The sequence below is a fragment of the Rana temporaria genome, chromosome 1, assembly GCF_905171775.1.
Source record: "Rana temporaria chromosome 1, aRanTem1.1, whole genome shotgun sequence".
In the NCBI taxonomy this organism is placed as follows: domain Eukaryota; kingdom Metazoa; phylum Chordata; class Amphibia; order Anura; family Ranidae; genus Rana; species Rana temporaria.
Genome location: NC_053489.1, coordinates 104,729,092 through 104,749,901, shown reverse-complemented (window position 1 = coordinate 104,749,901; position 20,810 = coordinate 104,729,092). Strand labels below are relative to the sequence as shown.

The window sequence follows — 20,810 nt, the reverse complement described above, 5'->3', positions numbered from 1 at the left end:
GCAAAAAAAAATGGCATCACAGTGTATGTATCGGGCTGCATAGCAGCAGATCAGTCAGGGTGCTCTTGCTGATCTGTGCCCACAGCCAAAAGCACCTACAATGGGCTCGTGAGCGTCAGAACTGGACCACAGAGCAATGGGGGAAGGTGGCCTGGTATGATGGACCATGTGTGAATGGCCGGTGCGTGTGCGTCACTTACCTGGGGAAGAGATGGCATCAGGATGCAGTATGGGAAGAAGGCAAGCCGGTGGAGGCAGTGTAATGCTTAGGGCAATGTTCCCTGATGTCAGTGACCTCGTTCAGCAGGATAATGCACCCTGCAAAAATAGTTCAAGAATGGTTTGAGGAAAACAACAAGTTCTCCAGATCTCAATCCATCCAGTACCACCTCACAACTTACAGGACTTAAAGGATCTTCTACTGATGGCTTGGTAACAGAAATCACAGCATACCTTCAGAGGTCTAATGCTTCAACTGGTCAGGGCTATTTGACGGTGAAAGGGGGACCTACTCAATTTTAGGTCGGTGGTCATAAAGTTATGGCTGATTGGTGTGTATTGGAATATGGTTCATGAGCACGTCTTTGGGATGTAGTAATCCATAATGTTCAAGAGGAACATCTTAAGAATGAAATAGGTTCTGGACCAATAAAACAGAATATGAGGGTTAGACAGGACATGTACAAAGGATGTGCAGGGTCGGTAGTGCAACATGGATATCTTGCATGAGTCTGGAGGCTCATTTTGGCAAATACATTTCAACTATTATTTTATTTGCTTTACTGGTAGTTGAATCGATCCAAGATCCAAGATTGTTCTGTCTTGGTCCAGTCCAGTGTAGGAAGGTAATTAATGTTTGCATGTTCCAGCATCCCATGTTTTACTTTGCATTCAACTGCAGGGAGAGGGTCTTTCCATACAGGTTTTTGGCCCGGCGGACCCTGTTTTGCTCAGCAGGGGATCGCTCTGTTGGTCCCCGTTGAGCAGGCAGATGACCGTTCCATCTCCACTCACTGTGCAAAGAAGGACCTGTCAGAGCCCCGCTCTCCTCTATGGGGAGTTTGGATGAAACCGGTCCACCTGTCTGTTTCCATCCGATCCGCCAGACAGATGGAAAATAGGGTATTCACCCGTCTTGATTTCACGGACCGGATCGGATAGCAGCGGGTATCAGTGGACATGTCACCGCTGACATCTGCTGCCCCATAGGGATCAATAGAGGCTCCTATCAGGTCCGCCTGAAAAACTGACAGGCGGACCTGATCGGAAAGCATGTGTGAAAGGAGCCATAATGAGGTTCCTCATAATGTCTACAGCTGTCATGCATATCCAGGAACCTAAGTGCAGATATCAGAAGCCTATCCCACACCCACCTAACAACTGTCCCCGAGCGATCACCATGAAATCATTCTTTGCAGCTATTACCTTTTGTACCACCACTCCCTCCCTTTAGAATGTAATCTCTACGAGCCGTGCCCTCCTGTACCTTCTGTATTGTACTGTACTATAATTGTGCTGTGCCCCCTATACATTGTAAAGCGCTGCATAAGCTGTTGGCGCTATATAAATTGTGTATAATAATACAAATATCTTGTCAATAAAGCTCCTGCAGAATATATAAAAAATAAATTGTCTGGTAGTTTATCTCTCCAGCTTATACCAAAACTGAGTTCTAACCCTATAAAGTATGTTTTACAAGAGTTCACCTACCAGCTAAATTAGATCAATAAGTAATATTGTGTCTGTGTGTTAATATATGTGTTTGAGTCTTATCTAAATATGTTTTTCTTTTTTTTTTTTTTTTTCAGAGAGAATGCAGATTCTGATTCAATAGTAAGTGCTGCTTTTCCATGAAGTTAAACTCCTATGTTTCAGTAGATTTGCCTTCACCAAGTACAGCCGCTAGTTTCAGATGTCAGGAGACAATCAGCTGTGCCTAAAAATGATATTCGAGACGTGGGATCCATTTAAAAGCAGCAGCTTTGCTGCAGCCATACCTCTGCTTTAAAAATCAAAAACCGCACATGTATAAGTCACAGCCATGTGCTGACATTTGTGCTTGGTGACTCCAAAGTACAACAGTATATACATTTAATATTGTACGTCATGTGAATTGAACAAACATATGTACGCTTTGCTCATTTACATTGAGGGAATGCAGGTGTAGGGACGTGTGCAATGACCTTTATGAAAATGTAGTCATGCTTGGTAATAGCGTTCCATAAAGTATTTTTTAAAACCAATATATTTGCTTGCTTTGCTAGGTCAAGCCGAGTTGGTTTATTGCATATTTCTGTTTGTAGATAATAAGGAAAAGAACACATGACGTGTTACCTATTATATGTGAAATGAATCAGTTTTATGTAAATAATCTTATCAGTGAGTTAATGTTTTAGAATTGGTGTGTATTTCTGTGGATGTCAGTGTCTGCACGCCTGGTGCTGTCAATATTTGCTCATTACATATACAGGCTCTGCTTCCAGCTTAGTAGTTCAAGCCTAATGGCTGGCTTCATCGCTCCCATCCTTCAGTGCAAGTCCATGGGTCAGCCCCCAACTTTTTATTTCACATTTTGGATGTAGTGAAGAAGGGTTAATAAACCCCTCTTATGCAACCCTGCACATGCCCAGTTTTCAGTGAGTTAATATGCTTAGCACTTCCTCCCTATTACCTCTGAGTTGCCCATGTGACTATAACACAGTGGTAAATGACAGCCCACTCCCTCCCTCCTCCTCCATGCCCACTAATGAACTAAACACAGTGGGGTGGGATATCACATGTCGATTAACCTCCTTAGTACCGTACGCCGTCAAATGACGGCGGGCGGTATCCCCTGTTGTTCTGTATAGGGGGCACAGCACAATTATAGTACAGTACAATACAGAAGGTACAGTCTGCAAAAGAGCTGGGTCATATAATGGCTGTGTATTGATCATTTATTTATTAAAATGATTTTAGTGACATCATCCACATACAGAAATAGAAGCGACAATGTAAATTAAACAGTGTGTGTTTAGTTTCACTTTAAGCTGACAATTCATGGCCCAGTTTTTTATTTATTTCTCTCACTGATCTGGTGCCAGGCACTACATCAGGAGCCACAGTTTCAGCTTCCCGTGCTTTAGCACAGTTGCTGCACAGTGTCATCCAGCCATTCCTCTTCCAGGGCAGTTTCAGCTTCCAGTGCATTGGCACAGTTGTGGCACAGCTTCATCCAGCCATTCCTCTTCCAGAGCGTTTCAGCTTCCAGTGCATTGACACAGTTGTGGCACAGCTTCATCCAGCCATTCCTCTTCCAGGGCAGTTTCATCTTCCAGTACATAGGCACGGTTGCGGCATTGCTTCATCCAGCCATTTCTCTTCCAGGGCAATTTCAGCTTCCAGTGCATTGGCACAGTTGCAGCACAGCTTCATCCAGCCATTCATCTTCCAGGGCAATTTCAGCTTCCAGTGCATTGGCACGGTTGCAGCACAGCTTCATCCAGCCATTCATCTTCCAGGGCAATTTCAGCTTCCAGTGCATTGGCACGGTTGCAGCACAGCTTCATTCAGCCATTCCTCTTCCAGAGCAGTTTCAGCTTCCAGTACATTGGCACGGTGGCGGCACTCCTTCATCCAGCCACTACTCTTCCAGGTTGAATGACGACCAGCTTCATAAAAGAACAGTGGATTGCATACTTCTCTTCTACTGTAGACCAAATCAGGTTGCTGCAGATTGCTTTACCACGGATACCTTTATTGCACACCAGCCTGAGGCTTTTAAATGGGATCACAATGCAAGAGCAGCAATGTCCAGAAAATGTTTTTTAGTAGCTTAGACTGGGTGGTGTATTGAAATCGGACTTCCCACTGTTTATCAGACTATTCTTTGTCCATGTTCTAATATACAGATTGTGATATTACAGACCCTCGTTGTTCACCTTCCCTTATGGAGTCAGGTTGCACTACCACACAGAACCGTTTTATTGGATAGTAAAATAATACTTAACTAAGTGGGCTTGTGATAACATCAGTGAGCACACGGTGGTGCTGGCAATCATTACCTGAACTTGTTACCATTGCCCTGAATTCTTTGTTCTAAAATGATCCAGACTAGAACCATGGAGGGGGGTATACTTTATGTTCAAACAATTTCACCCTCTCTTTTGCTTTAAAATATATTGTGTGAAAAGAAAAATTCCTGGGAGCGTTCGTTAACAGTCGCATTAATGAAGTGCGAGTTCTCGATAGCTGCAAGGTTAAATCGGTGAAGCAGGTCTTAATTTGGTTTGACTTACAATGTTTACTTTCTGGTTTGCTTGTTGTGGTGCTCAGAGTTAATAATTTATGAGGCACAGTGAACTGGAAACTTGTCTGTCTTTCGTGCAAAAACTAGAAAGTATTGAGTGTTTTACAGAGATGCACTTAAAGCCACCTTCTCATGCTAGTACATTGAGGATTGTTATAATGTATAACACATATTAGTTTCTCTGTCTCTCTATTGGTATTTACCCTTTTACTGCCAGCAACGTTTTTTTTTTCCGCAAACATTTTTTTAGTCCTGAACATTACATAAAACCACCCAAAACATTACAGCTGACACCCTAGAGAATAAAATAGTGGTAGTTCAAATTTTTTATGTCGCCTGATATTACCGCAATGGTTAACACTAAAGTTAGTTTTAGAGCATGCAAACCCAACAAATTACCACATTTTTTGTAATATCTAAAAGATGAGGTTGCACCAAGTAAATACTCAACATGTCAAACTTTAAATTTGCGCTCGCCTGTGAAATGGCGACAGACTTCAGTATCCTGTATTTTTCATAGGTGACATTTTAACAGCCCCCTATAGGTCATCAGTTTAGTGTTACAGAGGAGGTCTGGTGCTAGAAATATTGCTAGCTCTCCAGCATGCGTGGTGATATGGAACGTGTATCGCAATCTGCATTTACAGGCGGTGCTGCCCCTGGCGCGTGTGTTCACGTTTGTTCATGTGTATATACTATATTGTCAAAAGTATTGGGACACTTGCCTTTTACATAAATCTTATTGGGCATCCCAGTCTTAGCCTGTAGGGTTCAGTATTGAGATGGCCCACCCTTTGCAGCTATAAGAGCTTCAACTCTTCTGGGAAGGCTGTCCACAAGGTTTAGGAGTGTGTCTATGGGAATGTTTCACCATTCTTCCAGAAGCGTATTTGTGAGGTCAGGCACTGATGGACGAGAAAGCCTGGCTTGCAGTCTCCGCTCTATTTCATTCCAACGGTGTTCTATCGGCTTGAGGTTAGGACAGTCAAGTTCCTCCACCCCAAACTCTGTATCAGTTGGAAGTGATTATTTTACTTGGAGTACCGCAATGTCTGCTGCCCTTGCTCATTGAAAGGTTTAAAGAATATCTGTTGAACCTTTCCAGAATTAACTATCTAATGCTCCTGGACTCTTCCACAATACTAGGCAATTGGTGTAGGTCTGGAGGAACCAGCGTTTTTTCCATGTCCACTTACTTGGAAATATGTGTTGGTTTGTTTAGCACTAGAAGATGTCTAAAGCTGGCCATACATGGGTTGAATTTAGGGCCGAAACAACTAATCGATTAATCGACAACTAATCGATTATGAAAATAGTTGTCAACTATTTTCATAATTGATTAATCGGCCAGTTGATTAGTTGGCCTGCATATAGTATACATTATTTGTTTACATATCAGGAAATACAGTGCAGCACACATACAGCTCAGTACACCATCCATACATGTCACTAAGTGCCTGAGAATTTGTGAATGTGAAAGTGCGAGGAGCAATGCCTCATGGGACATGTAGTCCTGGGCAGAAAGTGAGTGGTTCTAAAGGCAGAAGTTTTTTTACCTTGCTATAGCGGGCGCTCTATACTATACTTTGCAGCTTGCTATTGAGGCACTCTGAAGGCAGGAGGAGCCAGAAGCATCAGTGAGGGACCCCAGAAGTGGAGGATCTGGGCTGCTCTGTGCAAAACCATTACACAGAGCAGGTGAGTATAACAAGTATGTTAAAAAAAAATCACTTTAAAGACTCTGTGCAGGAAAGATCAGCATCTGAACCCAGAGAAAGTGGAGGTAATAGAAGGTATTACAATTACTGTAGTTGGTTGTTTAGATTTACCACTGCATATGGATATTTAAGAATAAATTGCCTTTTTTTTTTTTTTTTTTTTTTTTACATATTAACTAAATTGTACACCACACTTTTTTTTAAGATTATCCGATTAGTCGATTAATTGAAACAATAATCGGCCAACTAATCGATTATGAAAATAATCGTTAGTTGCAGCCCTAGTTGAATTGTATCTGGTTCAGCAGAGACTTGCTGAATTTCGATCCATGTGCAGCCACAGCGGTTGAACTACTGGTTGACTTCTTCTCGACCGTCCTATTTTTCTGCTTGATCAGTGCAGCAGGCAATTGGCTACAGCACTGATCAGTGTATTCAGACAGCGGAGAGGTAATTCAAAATACAAAGACACTGCAGGGAGGTTTCTCGCTGGTTGAATAGGAAAATAAATGGACTCGAGTATGACCAGCCTTAAGCCTAGTAAACATTATTAGTTTTTGTTTCGTTCAACCCGCTGTACTGACAGCTCAGGTTGGAGCCTCTGAATTAACAATCCAATATTAGTACAACGATCTCCCTTGTTGAGCTGTTGTGTTCTGACAGGGGGACAGCCCCCCATCAGAGCACTCCGGTCATTGGCTGAAACCGCTAAACAGGAGCTGGCAGGCTGCTGGTTTTCCAGCATGCTTGTCTGTCGGACCAGCTGCCATACAGATGAGCTGAATTTCAGGTGCTTTTTATTGAACCAGCCGGTTATTGTCCGGCATTCGGCCCGTGTGTACTAGGCTTAACAGTTACCCAAGAAAACTGTATAGATAAGAGATTGGTAGGGTGCACAGGGTCATCCACATATGCCACTGTTCTTGAGTGAAGGATGTACACAACTAGAGCAAGCATGCTGCATTAGCCTTAGATGCAAGGATTGTTTGGTCTGTGTTGTATAGAATGTTGTACTGCTATTACATTGTAGTGTAGTCTTTAAATACATTTTTAATATTTACTTTCTTTTTCAGAATGCTCCTACAGTTGATGAAGAAGGGTATAGTATAAAACCAGAAGATAACCAGAATTATATCCTTTTCTGGCATAATTTCTAGGCTAATAAGGTTAACATTGTAACTACCAAATAGCTTCAAACAATGGTGTTGGGCTCTATGTGTCCTAAATCTCTTGCATGTGTTGTCTTTTATGCATAGTAGTCTAAAATGCCTTCTGTGCTCTGCATAGGAAAGGATATTGGTTCCAGTGATGGATAAAATCGTCTTTGACAAATTTGTCCTCTTCGTATAAGTGCTTCGAAGAGCACACAACTCAACAATCACCGGCAGCCTGGCTTTGACACCAAGCCATATGCAGACAGGAAATGACCAAAAGCAAACATCAACCATGTAAAGCAAATATTATTTTGAATGTTGAGCTCTCAAGCATAAATATTTGAAGGCTTACCTATTCATTTTTCTAAATTTTGCATAATAATCTGCTCTAAACTGGTGCTTCATTGTGTTTCAGTTTGGAGTGGATTATTGTGCAAGACCTTAAAGAGTGGATGGATAAGTCTTCATATAATTGTGTTTGTGGGTGTTTCTGGGCCAATTCTGACACTTCTCACTTGTAAAAATTTACTTTTTTTGCTAGAAATTGACTTTGAACCCCGAACATTTTATTTATTTATTTATATATATATATATATATATATATATATATATATATATATATATATATATATATATATATATATATTTAGTAGAGACCGTAGAGAATAAAATCATATGTGTTGCAATTTTTAAGTCACACCATAGTTGTGCAGTTGGTTTTTTAAACGCAATTTTTGGGGAAAAAAGTACACCTGCATGAATTTTATTGCACACAAACACAATATAATACCCAATTTTGGTACAATATGATGTTATGATGAGTAAATGTCACGCTTTAAAATTGGGTCCACTTTTGGAATAGCGCCAAACTACAGTACATAAAATTCTCCATAGGCGAAGCTTTAAATGCCTTTTATAGGTCACCAGTTTAGAGAGACACAGGAGGTCTGGTGCTATAATTATTGCTCTGGCGCTTATGTTCGCTACAATACCTGTCAAGTGTGGTGCGATCACCGTTTACATATGTGTGGGGGATTAGGTATGTGGGGACGGAGGCGCTTTAAATCTCGTGTTTTTTTTTATTAGTATTTATTTTATCCAAAACTTTTTTTTACTCTCTTTTTAATTTATTTTTGTGTTAACTTTATTTCTATCACAAGGGATGAACAACACCCCTTTGTGACAGCTTAAGCCATGACAGGTCCTCTTTATGGAGAGATCTGGGTTCTGTTAGACCTCAAATATCTAGGCCTTTTGTGCAGCCGATCAGACACAGATTGGACTGATCGGCTACTTTCCTGGCTGCTAACATCCAGGTAAACAAAGAGACAGAAACCGGAAGTGAATGAAATCCTAGTCATTTCTGATTTCCGGGGTCACAAACAGGGAGGAACAACGTCTCTGTGTAGGGCCGCCGGTCCCATTGCTCCCGGGTTTCGCAATCGGACAGCAGAGTTGGAGGAAGGCAGCGGCAGTGGCGGGGGGAGGGGGTTTTACCCTGTTCAGCCACTCTAATCACTTCTGAGTGAAGAGCATATTGCTGTTGAAAATGTTGATACTGGGATGTAGAGCTAAATGACTCTGGCTAAAATGAGAATCACTATTGTTTTTCCTTAGAATAAAGATCACGATTCTCATGGCGTAACAGCTTTAACATTATACAAAAAAAATTAGGCTAACTTTACAGTTTAGTTTCTATTTATTTCAGTAAAGTGTATTTTTCCCCCAAAAAATTGCACTTGAAAGACCGCTGCGCAAATACAGTGTGACATAAAATATTGCAACAATTACTATTTTATTCTCTGGGTCTCTGCTAAAAAAAAATATATAATGTTTGGGGGTTCTAAGTAATTTGCTAGCAACTTACTGATTTTATCTAACTAGTACGCAACAAGTGTAAAAAAAGGTTTAGTCTTTAAGTGGTTAAACTGACCTATTAATCATGCAGCTCTACTGGGATGATCATCCCGGTATAAACACTTCAACCTAAGGACGTACATGGATGTCCAACGGTATTGAAGTGGTTAAAGAATATGTAAACCTAACATTTCATATTCCTAAAATATGCCTGCTGTACCATGCATGCCATTCTCTTTGTATTGCTTCCATTGTTTGAAATATCTAGGGTTCCTTTCAGTACCTCCACTTTCCTAATAAAAACTGACCACACTAGGCATGAGAGAGCACAGCATGGTCCGTTTTTTAGCTGTTGCTGACACCCCCCGGAGAGACATTCACTGGGAAAAAACATGTGCTGCTGTTTTTTCTCCCCTAGCTCTCTGAGAACAGAGGGTATGTGATCACTTATATACCTCCCATATATATATATATATATGTATATATATATGTATGTGTATGTATGTATGTATACATAAATGTTTTGCCTTTCACTTCTCTTTAAAGCCGAGTGTGTTTTTTTTTTTTAACAAGGTGAGGGTTCACATTTACTTTAACCTTTTACATTAAAGTAATCATTGATTTCCTTTAAAAGGCCACTGTACCATTTGGTGTTTTCTTATTTTCTTTTGTTGTGAAAACACAACTCTTTCAGATTACTGAATGCCTGCTAAATTCTGTATCTTTCCACTTTTGTTCTTGGTGGATAACCAAAGGCATTTGATTTTTCTAAATGCAGATTGCTCTTTTCTCTTGGATTGTTCGGTTTTGTTGTTTATGTTTTAATATAACTGTAATTAATCAGAGCTTTTCTTAACTGATGCACACATACCAAAGAAAATCATTTTTACTCCTCGAGTGATTCTGAACCTGATGATGATGGGCCTAAAAAATTTCATGTTGAGATCAAACCTGTGCAGCCCAATAATGGCTCCCATCACACTATGGCCTCCCTAGATGAACTGAAGGTTTCTATTGGCAATATATCCCTTTCACCAGCACCTTCTGTGAGTATTCTTGTGACCTGTGATCTAAATCATTTATAAAGTTCAACTCGTACAACTTGCTGATAGTAATCAACATGATCATAACCACAAGATGAATAAAAAAGTTACAGAGCCAAGCATATTTAATTAATGATGTTGCAGATGCTATTATAGCAGTTTGGAGCTTTAGAATATGAAGTATACAGTAAAACCTTGGTTTGAGAGCGTTTTGCAAGACAAGCCAAATTTTTTTAATACATTTTTACTTGATATACAAGTGATATCTTGATATACATGTAGCGTCATGTCACAACTGAGTATAAAAGAGAAGAGAGGCGCCACAATTTTATCTTTCAGCTTTGCAGTTTCCTATGTAACTTGCCTGCTGACCAATGGACCTTCATCATCATCAGTGCCGATTAGGTTCCCATTCACACCATTGCTGGGAGGGGTCTCCAAACTTTCTAAACAAAGGGCCAGTTTACTATCCTTTAGACCAGTGGTCATCAACCCTGCCCTCAGGGCCCATTAACAGGCCAGATTTTATGTATTACCATGGGGAGATGCAGACTAGAATACTGCAATCACTAAGCAGCAAATGATATCACCTGTGATTGATTTCAGTTATCTTGCCAACCTGGTCTGTTTGTGGGTTTTGAGGACAGGAGTTGATGACCACTGCTTTAGACAGTGGCCAGTGAGTAGAAAATGTCCTAGCGTTGGTAACGATATCCTATCATTGGTATCGGTGGGCAGAATAGTGCCTCATTGTTGGTGTAGGCGGGAGGAATAGCAACCCATTATTCATGTCAGTGAGAGGAATAGTGCTCCCAGGGCAGAATAAAGGCAAGCAAAGAGCCACATTTGGCACCCGGGCCGCAGTTTGGAGACTACTGCTTTGTCGTAACATGAGCTATGCTTGTTGGTGTGATGCATTGCCATTCATTCTGCATTACACTCCAACACACCTTGCCAACAGATGTACATCACGGTCCAGAAAAAATTAATTGGTTCATTTTGTTTTCTAATTGTTTCTAAAAACTCCAGGGCAAAGGGGTGGAGAGGAGCGAGCGGGCGGGCAGACGGCAGTGGATCAGACAGAATATGAAGCTGCTGTGCATGGTAACCAATCAGCTCCCGTCTTTGAGTTGTTGAGGTAAACTTTTCAAATGATAGGAGGTAATTGGTTGCCATTAAGGATGAGCTCCGGCGTGTTCGCAAAGCCACGTGCAGAGCCCGCCTGGAAGTTGGCAACGGCACTGCGCTAATCACAGGCAGCGGGACATTGTCCCGATGCGCAGCTGCAATGTCTCACTGCCTGTGATTAGCGCAGTGCCGTTGCCGACTTCCTGGCGGGCTCTGCCAACACGCCGGAGATCATCCTTAGTTGCCATGCACAGCTGCTCCAGGCTTATAAATTCTCCTCTCTGTATCTTCACCTTTTTAATATGTTGTTATAATAGTGTTGAATTTTTAGATCTTTTGTTAATAATTTCCCCTTTCTTTTCTGTTTTTATTTTGCATATAGAGGCAAAGCCCGGTGAGTACATGGCATGATTTGAAATATTACTTAATTTTTAATGTATAGTTACTGATTTAGTCATAAATAGACAGTTTTTACAGCTGACTTTTCTATTAAAGGTGTATGTGTGACAGTATTTATAAGTGATGGCGTATACAAAGACTGTAGGAGAAATGACTGATTATTGTATGCTATGTCATGAGTTGTATCAAACACGCAAAGCTGATTATTCACAAATAGGCTTTACAAATATTGACTGTCTCTTGAAAGACAATGGTATTATGAATAATTGTGTCTGTAAATTACATTGTATTGTCTTATTATTCTTCTTTAACACTTGAATTATGTATCTTCGTTTGATGTTAATGAGTCTGATTGAAGTTATTCGCAAACTCTGTGTACTTTTCCCAGCTGCTTGTTTTCCTTTGTCACTATTTATAGTACATTATACTTCATTCTTATCACTAAGTGGCCATAGAAGATGTCTCTTATTTCATCTTTCAGCTTATTATGTGAAATGTGTGACCTCTCATTGTATGACATTGCAGCACAGCGATAAATATTTCTTATTTTTATCAGTTATGCTGCTAATAGGCCTAAGATATCAGTCGGAGGTAAATGCACAATTCCATTATCCTCTTGAACAAAGCTTCAAGAATGGGTGTGGTTATTGTAGGACTGATTGCATTCTTCTTCTTCATGCCAACTACATACTTGGGAGACTGCCAAGAATGTGGATCTGTTGGTCTGGACCATCGTTGTGGGTTTTCAGTTCTGTTGCAGTTTGAAAATGTAGGTAGTCAGGCAGCACGATCTACCCATGTAAGGCCAGCTTGTGATAAACCTAGGAATTTCACATGAAGTATGTCATGTAAATTGTATAAGCAAGGATAACTTTTTATGAAAACCACCTATTTATTGCAGAGAAGACATACAATGTCTCTTCTACACTAAAATACACTACCTGCCTGTTCACAGCCCCTGTAGAATGTACACTGAGCTGTGCATTTTCAGCACAGCTTACATTCCATCACAGATCTTGTATGCCAGAATGACTTCACTTCCTGCACATGCACGGCAGTGACGTCACTTAGTCTTTGGCTACCTTGATTGGCCAGTGCTATCATCTGGAGAATCCGGAGAGAAGGTGAAGGGTGTTGGATCTTTGGCACATAGGTGAGTATTTGTGCCTTTAGTGCCGCATTAATCGTATAGTACAGGACACAGGATCTGTAGGCATAGACCATGGATTTATTTTTAAATGGTTAAAGTGGTTGTAAAGTCATGATGATAAAACACTGCAAATCCCCTCTGTTTTATCAAGAGCTACAGTACGTTGTGTCTTTTTTTATTCTAATCATAAATATCTTATCTCAGCAATGACTTGTTGTCTGTCAGTGACATTCCTCTGCTTGATCTTCCCCGATGTAAGGAATGCAGAGGGAGGGGCTGCGATAACCCTCTGGCATCAGCGGACCAGCAGAGGAATGTCACGTGACCACCGTGAGAAGGTATTTAAGATTAGAATTTTAAGAAACTGATACCTAATAGTTTAGATCTTGGTAAAACGGAGGTGATGTAAGTAACTTTTAAAATGTATTTCAAGTGACAGGGAAGAGCAGTAGAAGGGGAGGAGCGAGGAGGAGATCGCTTTTACACACAGGCATCGGAAACTGACATGAAGGGGGGAGAGGGAGAGACAGAGAAGAGAGTAGACTGTGTGATGAAAGGGGCATGTAAACTGACCACGGTATCCTGGATCAGGAGCCAAGATTATCGTGGTCAGCAAAGTCAGGTGGACACAGGAACAGGCAGGATCAGCCAGGTTTTTTACATCATGCAATGGGACAAATTACACAGCACAAGCACTGTGCTATTTAAAGTGGTTGTAAACCCACTTTTTTCACTTTTGCCTACAGGTAAGCCTATAATAAGGCTTACCTGTAGGTATAAAGAATATCTCCTAAACCTGTACGGTTTAGGAGATATTCCCCTCGCAATGCGCCGCTGATTGCAGCGGCGCATGCGCAGGGGGGATCCTCGGCTGAAGGGCCGACCCATGCCGGAAAGGAAATCTCCCGCGCGCATGCGCGGGAGTGACGTCATCGCCGCTCCAGCCAATCACAGCGCTGGAGCGGCGATACCCGGAAGACACGCCGAGGCTCGGCGTGGACCAGGTAAGTTACCTACCTCGTTCCGAGGTAAGTATTTCATAATGAGCTAATATGCGGTGCATATTAGCTCATTATGGCTTTTTCCTTGCAGGTGTAAAAAAAAAAAAAATGATATGCGGGTTTACAACCGCTTTAACATGCTTTAAAGGAACAGGAGATATATATAGATATATCTATATACAGATATATGTGTGCGTGTGTATATAGATATATATATATATGTGTGTGTGTGTGTGTGTATATATATACAGTATATATTATAGTTTTTTTTTTTAGGGTTACAAACGCTTTAAGTAGATCCAGAGATAAAGGCAGATAAAACCATATGGAAAACAAAACTTTTTCAGTTGAATCTACTCTTATTTTTTTTTATGCAGTAGGTAGCCTCTTTGACCAATAACCATATACATAAGATGGAGAGGAGCAGAGCCATATGCGTGCTTGTTTGGTTTAGTTTATCACTAGTTTCTTTTGAAGGTGACCCAGTCCTTTTATACCACGTGAAACCAGACAATTGTTAATTATATAACACACTAACAAATTTGCCGCTGGAGTGAAACAGCTCTTCTTGTTCCAAGACCCCACCCCCTGATAACATCATCCATGTCATCTAATGATCAGAAGCAGTGGGGGGTAATATAATACAAAAAATGATGATGTTAAAATAAATTGTGCTTATCAAACCCTGCTATAACAGCCTTTAGCTTTTATGTATAGGGTTAGCTGTAATACTGTCCGCCATTGACTATTGAGGGCACTGCATGCACATGACCAATAAAATCTGAAATCACTGTCACATTATAATGAATTTCTTTTATTTACTTTTGCTCCTAATGCATATGATTGTGTTCTGTAAACCCTTGAAATAACTGTATGCCTTTTCACTAGGCACACATGACCCGGAATGCTTCAAGTAAGTATATTTTGGGTGGCAGTTTTTGTATTATGAATTCCCATATATATATATATATATATATATATATATATATATATTATATACACTAAAAATTAATTTTTGTTTGTATTTTTAGGTGACGAGATGACCAAACTAAAGATTTCGGGAACAACAGAGTAAGTCATTTTAATCTTTTATTTGGAATAGGGATGTTGCGTATTATAGGTTCTGACAGATTAGGTGTTTAGATGCGAGTTAGTCATTAACCTCTGTTGCTTCTGGCATGTGCTTGCCACTTGTTCTCCAACACTGACCTTTCACTGTAAGCATGCTGTTGAAAGAAAGCAAGCCTGGCGAGTGAGAGGCTGACGCTGGACCCAGTGAGTTTCCAGTCCTGGTTCTGTAGAAGGAGCACATAGACCAAGCCTGTAGTGTAAAACATTACAGGGGGTTTGGGAGTACACTGTCCTTTTGTTTGTTTTTTTAACTCTCAATTCCTGCCTTTGGAAAAGAAAAATAGACCTGTATAGTGATTTAAAATATATGTATTTCTGTCAATACTAAAAGAAAAATTGAAATATGGAGAGAAAAAAAATGCATTTTAATGTGCAACCAGAAGGTGATGATATCGTTTTTTTTTACTTTTATTTATTTTTGCCCTTTTGTTTACAGAGCTCAATACCTCAAGCTGAAATTTACACATACAATTAAAAGTGAGATAAGCGCTACACACTGTGGTAATAATAAACTACTGCACTACTGGGAGTAATTGAAATGAAAAGTGAATGTAACATGAAACGTGGAAGCTGCTATATCTAATAGTGGTCACTGAACACAAATATAGAATAAAATAAAAAGTGAGATAAGCGCTACACACTGTGGTAATAATAATGATTATACCAATACCACCACAACTGTCTACCAATAGGATCGTTGGCATACGGAAATGGTCCTAAATCGCATAACTAAATGTATAGCTAATACAAACAATAAAATAAGCAATCACAAGTGCAAAAGTGAGGTGCAAACCAATACACTAACACAAGTGATCCATACAAAAAATGTATATATAAAATGTATGTGCAAAGTCCTAAATGAGAGAACAGTCCTTCAATCAGGGGAACCAATACTGGACATCAATGGGTGCTGGCAGGCGATGACTATACAGAGTCCCCAACATATGCAGAGATATCCGACACTAGTCTCCCAAAACTCTCACCTTAATGGCATGAAATGCAGGCGTGTAGCATGTATGCAAGCGTGTCCGGGAATGGATGCCAGGATACTCCCAATGGTGTCCTCTTATGTTGAGCTCTTGCCACTATGGCTAATGCTGATTCCAAGATGTATGGCTGATCTAAAACTCAATGCTCGATAGACAAGGGGGAGAAAAAAAAAGGGGATTTTTTTTTTCTCCCCCTTGTCTATCGAGCATTGAGTTTTAGATCAGCCATACATCTTGGCATCAGCATTAGCCATAGTGGCAAGAGGATCAACATAAGAGGACACCATTGGGAGTATCCTGGCATCCATTCCCGGACACGCCTGCATTTCATGCCATTAAGGTGAGAGTTTTGGGAGACTAGTGTCGGATATCTCTGCATATGTTTGGGACTCTGTATAGTCATCGCCTGCCAGCACCAATTGATGCCCAGTATTGGTTCTCCTGATTGAAGGACTGTTCTCTCATTTAGGACTTTGCACATACATTTTATTTTACATATACATGTTTTGTATGGATCACTTGTGTTAGTGTATTGGTTTGCACCTCACTTTTGCACTTGCGATTGCTTATTTTATTGTTTGTATTGGCTATACATTTATATGCAATTTATGACCATTTCCGTCTGCCAGCGATCCTATCGGTAGACAGTTGTGGTGGTATTGGTATAATCATTATTATTACCAATAGTGTGTAGCGCTTATCTCACTTTTTATTTTATTCTATATTTGTGTTCAGTGACCACTATTAGATATAGCAGCTTCCACGTTTCATGTTACATTCACTTTATTCACTTTTCATTTCAATTACTCCCAGTAGCGCAATAGTTTATCCCTTTTACCATTTGAAATTTACACATGCAAGTGAATGGCTTTTTTATTATTTTTTACTAGTAATGGCAGTGATCTGTGATTTTTAGCGGTGTTGCAACGGACAGATCAGAGACTTTTGACATTTATAGAGTGATCAGTGCTATAAATATGCACAGATTACCATATAAATGACACTGACAGGGAAGGGGTAAACACTAGGGTGCGATCAAGGGGTTAAGTGTGTCCTCTCTCTGTGTTCTAACTGTGTGGGGAGGGGAGTGACTAGGAGAGATGACAGATCACTGTTTCTATTTTGTAGAAACGCACAATCTGTCTTCTCTCCTCTGACAGCTGTGTGTTTACACATACAAATCTTGGTGCTGGCACTCACGATCGCGCGCAGCCGGTGCCAATCGCATCAGGCTCCCCGCTGTGCAGCGGGCTCAATCGCCCCCAGGTGGCTCTCCTGGGCCAAGCCGTATTTGTACAGGATTTTGCCCAGGAGAGCCATTCTGACGCAGTATATCTGCGTGAGCAGGTCAGGAACCGGTTAAAGTATTAAGCACTATTAAAGTTAATGCATAGTCTTTCTAATCTTTTACTGTTTTCACATTGTGCAGTAGAGTCAACAGTGATCTTCTGGCCTGGGACCCGTTGTTTGGCAACTCAGTCGAAACCTCTTCTCTCTCTTCATCCAGTTCTACAGGTAAAGATCAGTCTTTGGCCCTTGTCCCTGTTCTAAAAAAATAATTTGTTTTGTTCTTTTTATTACTCTAGATATAATTTGCATTTATATATGCATTTTCATGAACGTAATAATTCTTACAAGTGTGGTGTTAATTTTCTGCTTCTGTAGTGTAAAGCTTATTGATACAAACCCTTGGTTGCTCTGTATGATTTTATACTTGCAAAATGCTGTAGATGAGTTGTTGAATCTTATATTGTCCTGTCTCTACTTTGTGTAAAGAGTGGATATCTATAGCGTTGGGTGTATTCTGATTAGTTCCACATCCCTAATACACCAACTGGAAAAATGTACTTTCCCCCTAGTGGGACTTTATAAGGTACTATTGTAACAACACATGCATATAGTTAAAAGGTAAAACTATTTTATTGGTAGACAATCGAACGTTTAAAAGCATAGGTACAGCATACAACATAGCTTATAATGTAACTGTCCTGATTATCATGGATGGTACGATGTGTCTCCTTCAGCTGACGCATTTCAGAGAAACCAAGGCTCCCTTTTCGGGGTGTATGAAGTATCACATCTGATCAAATGGACAGTGATAAGCATAGCAATGCAGTACTGAGTTAAAAACAGCATGTAGTAGTCTTTGTTCTGCCCAACATCCACCAAGGGTTATAAAGATGCTTAGAAATCAGCGACCACTGAGGCCTGGAATAGCCAATCCCGTAAGGCTAGAAATATGCAGATAGGAGAGAAGTCCCCATTGAAGTTATTTGAAAGGTATCCAAGTACCAGAGTTTACCGGGGTCTATACTGATATCTGGTCCAGGGTAAAGTGGTGTCTACAGATCCATAAGCTGATGGTAGGAGGCATGACCCTTCAAACAACTCCATTGGGGACTTCTCTTCAAGCTGCAATTTTCCAACCTTACAGGATTGGCTAGTCCAGGCCTCAATGGTTCCTGATTTCTCTCTCGCCCTTCTGCTTTATCGCTTCCCTTGACGTGGTATAAGGATCATTATAACCCTTGGTGGATGTTGGGCAGGACAAAGGCTACTGCCTGTTGTTTTTAACTAAGTATGGCCTTGTTATGCTTATCACTGTCTTTTTGATCGGTTGTAATACTTTTTACACCCCTTATAAAGGAGAATTGGTGTAAAAAGTGGAGGATAAAGGTCCAATAATGAATGAAAATGTATATTTTTTAAGAAGTGCAAAGAAATGTTACCACCGGTTGAAACCTGAAGTTCATTGTCCTATTATGGGAAGTCATTTTTAATACTAGGGTGTATGATTTCAGTAATTTTACATAAACCCTTTTTCACTGACAGCATTTATGGAGGACAAGTACTTAGACATGCCTTAAGGTTGTTTCAGCAGTAAACCTTCACTATTATGCGGTAGCAACGTAGTCAGGGCAAATATGTCCATCTTGTATCTATACTATTGAAGGAAACAAGTTTTTAAGACATGAACCAAATGAAGAAAAATGTGTAATGTAAGGCTTACCTGCCTTATGTTTCCCCATTCTAATACGTTGGTATGGTGGGCACTAAAACAGTCAGTCCATCCAAAAGAGAGATTTTAGTAAGAGGTGCTCACCTCATTTTAGAGACGCAAAGCACTTCAACGTAAGCATTTTAGTGATCTTACCAGCGTTGGCAGTGTACATTCAATGTTTGTCTTTTCTTCCCCGTATTTTCTTCAGCTGCACTAAAGGAGCCTTTTGGGAGTTTTGCTTTTTCTCCCACATCTCTGACCTCAAGTAATAAGTTCACATTTGACTTCCCTATGTCTGATCCCGGGGACGCAGCACAATCTGATTTTGGTACCAATTTTGCCCATAATGTTGGCACAGTGAAAGCTCAGGTAGAAAACACACATCCCCAAAGGCCACAGATTGCTCTGTATGAGAGTAACAGCCGAACATTCATTAGAGGTCGCAAGAAGATTCAGAGATTCCATAGCGCTTTTGAGAAAGTTGACAACATGCGGTATTATTTATCGGAGAGAACCTTGAGGAACTATGTTTTGGAAGACTATGTAGGTTTCTCTAATGCCAACTATTGTCTTGATGATGTATTTGTTGAAGAAAACTCAAATCCTACTGAGAAGTCTTCAAAGTCTGCCTCTATCAACTGTAGCCTGCCTACAGTTCATACAAACAATGGTATGACAAGCATGCCTTGTGTTGCTATGTTGTGCGGTGTAGTCCCCAAATAGTGGACGATTTTTCTATTCATTATGTGGACAAATGCCTCATATACCTTCTTTCACATTATTATGTGTCCGTTGCATCTTGTTATTCTTTAATATGATTTTGGTTTTCTTACCCCGTGTTGTCTCAAAGCAGCTTGATTTGCTATTTTTTTTAATTGGTTTGCATAATACATTAGCATATTGTGTGTTCAATAGATTTACATATGGATGTAATTGTGTATGCAAACTTCTGTATTTTGAAAATGGATGTTTTGTGCTGAAATTGCATGTGTTTATGTGCATGGAGTGAATTATTTAAATTGTAATGAGCATTTAGAGTTATGTTTCGTTGGTACTAAACACTTGTATACATTGCACTAATGTATATATAGTAAGCTCTTCCCAGATGTACAATCGTCTTATGTAGCCTTATTATGTTTTTCTTTTATAGAGCTTTACGGTAAGGTATACAATAAATCATAGATGGTTAAAGAATATGTGCACTTCGAAACATTTTAGTTGCTATATGTTGGTAAATTTAGGGATATTTATATCTGAAATTTGGCTCTGCCAAATCCTGTTGGCCTTCTACATACTGCACAGGCAGGGAAATTCTTAAAGAATGTATGCGGTACTCTTTGGAGTTCCAAAATGCCTCTGTACAACAGTTAGTGTGGGTGACAGATTTAGGAACTGGGTGCGAGAATTTGGGGGCAAGCACTGCGTGCTAAGGTGTACTGAGGCTGGAGCTTCCATACACTCAGTTCTATGGGCAGCTGAGCTCCCTCCCTGCCGCTGCAGCTTTCACGCATAGACAGCGCAGTGGCTAAGGAGTTTTTTTAGTTGGATTGGCGGAGCCTGGTGAGGATTCAGAGACATTAGTTCTCCATCAGGTCCACTCTTCTTTTGACTGACAGCAGGCAGTGGGAAGTTACGTATCCTATAGACAGTCTGCTATTGGCTATAGAATCTGCCTGCTGTCACTCACAAAGAAATAGCAGACCTGATGGGAAACGAATCACTCAGATTCACAATTAAACTTCACCAACAGTCAGCTGGTCAGCTGTGAATCGGACAGTGTCCTAGACAACCAGTGAAAGGTTGGGGGGAGGAGGGGGTATAGCAGCAGCAAACATGCTGCACGTTGTACAGAATCAGGTACTCTGCCTGTCTCTGTACATCAAAGCTAGAATTGGTCTTGATTACCTCCAATTTTGGTATCTGTAATCGGGGGGGTAGGTCATATTGAATT

General features: G+C 40.4%; 1 protein-coding gene across 4 annotated transcripts in view; it reads left to right on the top strand.

Moving 5' to 3' along the window:
• FCHO2 (FCH and mu domain containing endocytic adaptor 2) overlaps window positions 1-20,810 on the top strand; it is a 201,914-nt gene that overhangs the window by 138,982 nt on the left and 42,122 nt on the right. For 2 of the 4 annotated variants that reach the window (XM_040341455.1, XM_040341456.1), the window contains 8 exons: window positions 1,809-1,833; window positions 7,080-7,137; window positions 9,885-10,063; window positions 11,571-11,582; window positions 14,627-14,651; window positions 14,770-14,809; window positions 17,288-17,373; window positions 19,068-19,529. In XM_040341455.1, coding sequence (XP_040197389.1) covers window positions 1,809-1,833; window positions 7,080-7,137; window positions 9,885-10,063; window positions 11,571-11,582; window positions 14,627-14,651; window positions 14,770-14,809; window positions 17,288-17,373; window positions 19,068-19,529 — 887 coding nt within the window. The remainder of the gene's footprint in view (window positions 1-1,808; window positions 1,834-7,079; window positions 7,138-9,884; window positions 10,064-11,570; window positions 11,583-14,626; window positions 14,652-14,769; window positions 14,810-17,287; window positions 17,374-19,067; window positions 19,530-20,810) is intronic. The other 2 variants (XM_040341458.1, XM_040341457.1) reach the window with 1 other exon arrangement.